The sequence below is a fragment of the Curcuma longa genome, chromosome 20 (assembly GCF_044706935.1).
Source record: "Curcuma longa cultivar G26 ecotype Majalengka, Jawa Barat chromosome 20, ITB_CL_G26_1.1, whole genome shotgun sequence".
NCBI lineage: Eukaryota > Viridiplantae > Streptophyta > Magnoliopsida > Zingiberales > Zingiberaceae > Curcuma > Curcuma longa.
In genome coordinates, this window is record NC_133880.1 from 670,630 (window position 1) to 673,700 (window position 3,071).

The window sequence follows — 3,071 nt, forward strand, 5'->3', positions numbered from 1 at the left end:
CTCGGATGCTCCGAACTCTCGACTCAGTTCATGTCATCCTTTCCTCTTTACCTTCGTAGTGCATTTCTTTTCAGCTATCATTAATGTTGCTATCTCGATGATTCTTGACATGCATTTTTTTTGAATATCTTATATCATTCTTCTCCGATCTCCAACGCGTTGTGAGTTTTCAAGCCAACTAACTTAATCGTGCCAAGTCATCGTCCACAAATCAACCTCTCAAAGAGCAGCACCTTTTAAATTTCATCCAATTCTAAATGTACTCGCGTTGTTTTGTGTTAGAAAACAAATTACTAAGAGAATATCTATTCATCCATATCACCATCGCTGAGGATTACAAACTATGTGGATACATACAATAATAAAGGTCAAAATTAATATTTTTTTTACAAGAATCGTTAAATGAATATCTATCTATATTTCATATTATTTATTGTAAATTAATCTGAGAAAATTATATAATTGAAGAAGTCATAAAAAAGAAAAGGTTTCTGTGATGTTGGTTTCGACAATTAAACTTGTTATAACTAATCAGACGCGGAATGGATTGGCAAAAGGATCACCAGAAGTCATTGCAAGAACAAGTTCCATTCACAAAGCGATGGAAACGGACCCGATCCCTTACAATAATCTCTCTATCGTATACCTTGCTGATGATCTTTGTCACCTCATGGCAATCTAGGCATACCCTCAGGTTCTTCACCACCTTGATGGCAGCAGGTGACTTAGTTTTCAACAAGCTATAGGCAATGGCTAACCTCTCACTGTGCTCGCACAGAGCGCTCTCTTTCTCTTCTTCTACGACATCATGAAGCACCGAAGACGTCGATGGCTCATGACCAGCACGTCGCACCCGCTCTGTTATATCCCTCAGTGCCTCCCTAATCATCTGGATCTCAGGATGAGTGTCATCGGCAACTGTGAATTCATGCACGAAGCCATCAATCTCGGTAGAACTGCAGCCTGGGACTACCTTCGCACCGAGCTCCTTCATTTTCATCCTCATTTGGCTCACCTTGTGCCATTCGCACCTGGTTGCATACAAGTTTGAAAGGAGAACATAGTTCTCGGCATTGAGTGGCCCCATCTCAAGAAGTTTCTCTGCTGCAGTCTCAACAACTTCATTGGAAGTCCTAGTGTTCTTGCATCCTGCAAGCAGAGTCCTCCAGATCACAGAATTGGGCTCGATGGGCATGTCCTTCACAAATGAGAAAGCTTCCTCAACGTGGCCAGCCCTGCAAAGCAGATCAACCATGCAACCATAATGCTCCATCAGCGGCTCAATGTTCAGATGCCGCATGGTGGACCAGTAACGACGGCCGTCGCTTACCAATCCGCTGTGCGCACAAGCCGATAGAACGCCGACGAACGTCACATGGTTAGGGGCCACCTTGGAATCCATCATTGCTGAGAACAACTGCAGAGCATCCTTGACATGGCCATGGATTGCTAGGCCAACAATCATGGAACTCCAAGCCATCGTATCCCTCACCGGCATACCATCAAACACTTCGCGCGCCTTGTGAATTTCTCCGCATTTCGCATACATATCTATCAGCGCGGTGCTGAGCTCGAGATCAAGGACGATCCCCTTCCTGTCGATGAAGACATGAAGCCACCTCCCCAAGTCCAAAGCGCCAGCCTTTGCGCACGCGGAGATGACGCTCGCCATGGTGACCTCGTCGGGAACCACGCCTGCTTCCTGCATCTCCCGGAAGAGTTGCAGTGCCTGGTTGACGAGCCCAACTCTGGCGTAGCCTCCAATCATTGCGCTCCAGGAGATCAAATTTCGTTGGGGAATTTCGTCGAACACGGCGCGTGCGAAGGGGATGTTTTCACACTTGGTGTAGAGGTTCAAAAGGGCGGTCTGGACGAAGTGGCTGGCGTGGAGGCCGTACTTGAAGGCGTGGCAGTGAAGCTGGAGTCCTTCGAGGAAGGCGGAGAGGAGGGAACAGGCTTTGAGGAGGAAGGTCAAGGTGAAGGTGTTGGGTCGAGGGGTGCCGGCGCGGAGCATTTGCTTGTAGATGGAGATGGGCTCGGGGGAGGGATGAGGGAGGAGGGAGCAGCCCCTGATGAGGGTGTTCCAGGAGAAGAGGTTGGGGTTGGGGATTTGGGCGAAGAGGCGGCGGGCGTAGGCGATGTCGCCGGAGGGGGAGAGGGCGGAGAAGGCGAGGACCTTGGAGATGGCGAAGAGGGAGGAGGAGGTTGGAAATTTGAGGCAGTGAGCGTGGATTTGGCGGAGGGTGCGCATGTCGGGACATCGTTGGATCAGGGCAGCGATGGCATCTTCCAGCAGCTGGATGGAAGAAGACGCCGCCGCCATGCCCCGCCGTCCTTTTTCTCTTCCCGTCAAATTGAGTGTTCACCTACATTTCCCTGATCTCTGCTATTTCCGTTTGGCCCCCTCAGACTTTACTTGAAATAAAAATTTTAGATAAAATTTATATAATATATATTTTAACAGTATGGATAAGTTTAAATTAGGTGGAAATTTTTAATTTTAACTAATTTTCAAATTAGTTTAGGTTATCAAAACTTCATAAAATTATTATGGAATATTATGTATTTTATTTATTAAAATAATTTTGTTTGATTAAAGATAGGTTTTGTTTAATGAGGATGTTACTATATGTAAGAATGTAGTCAGACAATTCTTTCCTGTGTCGTGATCAATTATAGTTTTTCGATTTACCTCCTTACAAATGGTCGTGGACCGACCGACCATTAAGATGGCGGATTCCACCTTTTTACAGAAGAATAAAAGAACATTGATTAACAAGGATAAAATAAGATAAAGAGATCTGATACACAAAGTTTCTATTACTGTAAAGTCTTAAATTAAATTATATTAGATTTATTATATATGATCTTATCCTATATTATAAAAAATTATTTTTAAGATTTAAATATGTGATCATAAGATCACATGATAATAATTTTATCATTTCTCTTTCAATAATAAAATAAATAAAATTTATTTAAATATAGATAAAAATATAATATTAGATGAGAATTTATATAATCAGGATAAAGATTTTACACATTAATTAGATCTAATTTTGATCTATGCC

General features: G+C 43.3%; 1 protein-coding gene across 1 annotated transcript; it reads right to left on the reverse strand.

Annotated features, from left to right (window-relative positions):
- Positions 1–533: 533 nt before the first annotated feature.
- Positions 534–2,371, reverse strand: LOC141813774 (pentatricopeptide repeat-containing protein At1g59720, chloroplastic/mitochondrial-like). Its single transcript, XM_074701756.1, has one exon. It carries the CDS (start codon positions 2,321–2,323, stop codon positions 560–562), a length of 1,764 nt encoding a protein of 587 aa, XP_074557857.1. The 5' UTR covers positions 2,324–2,371; the 3' UTR covers positions 534–559.
- Between the last annotated feature and the right edge of the window lie 700 nt (positions 2,372–3,071).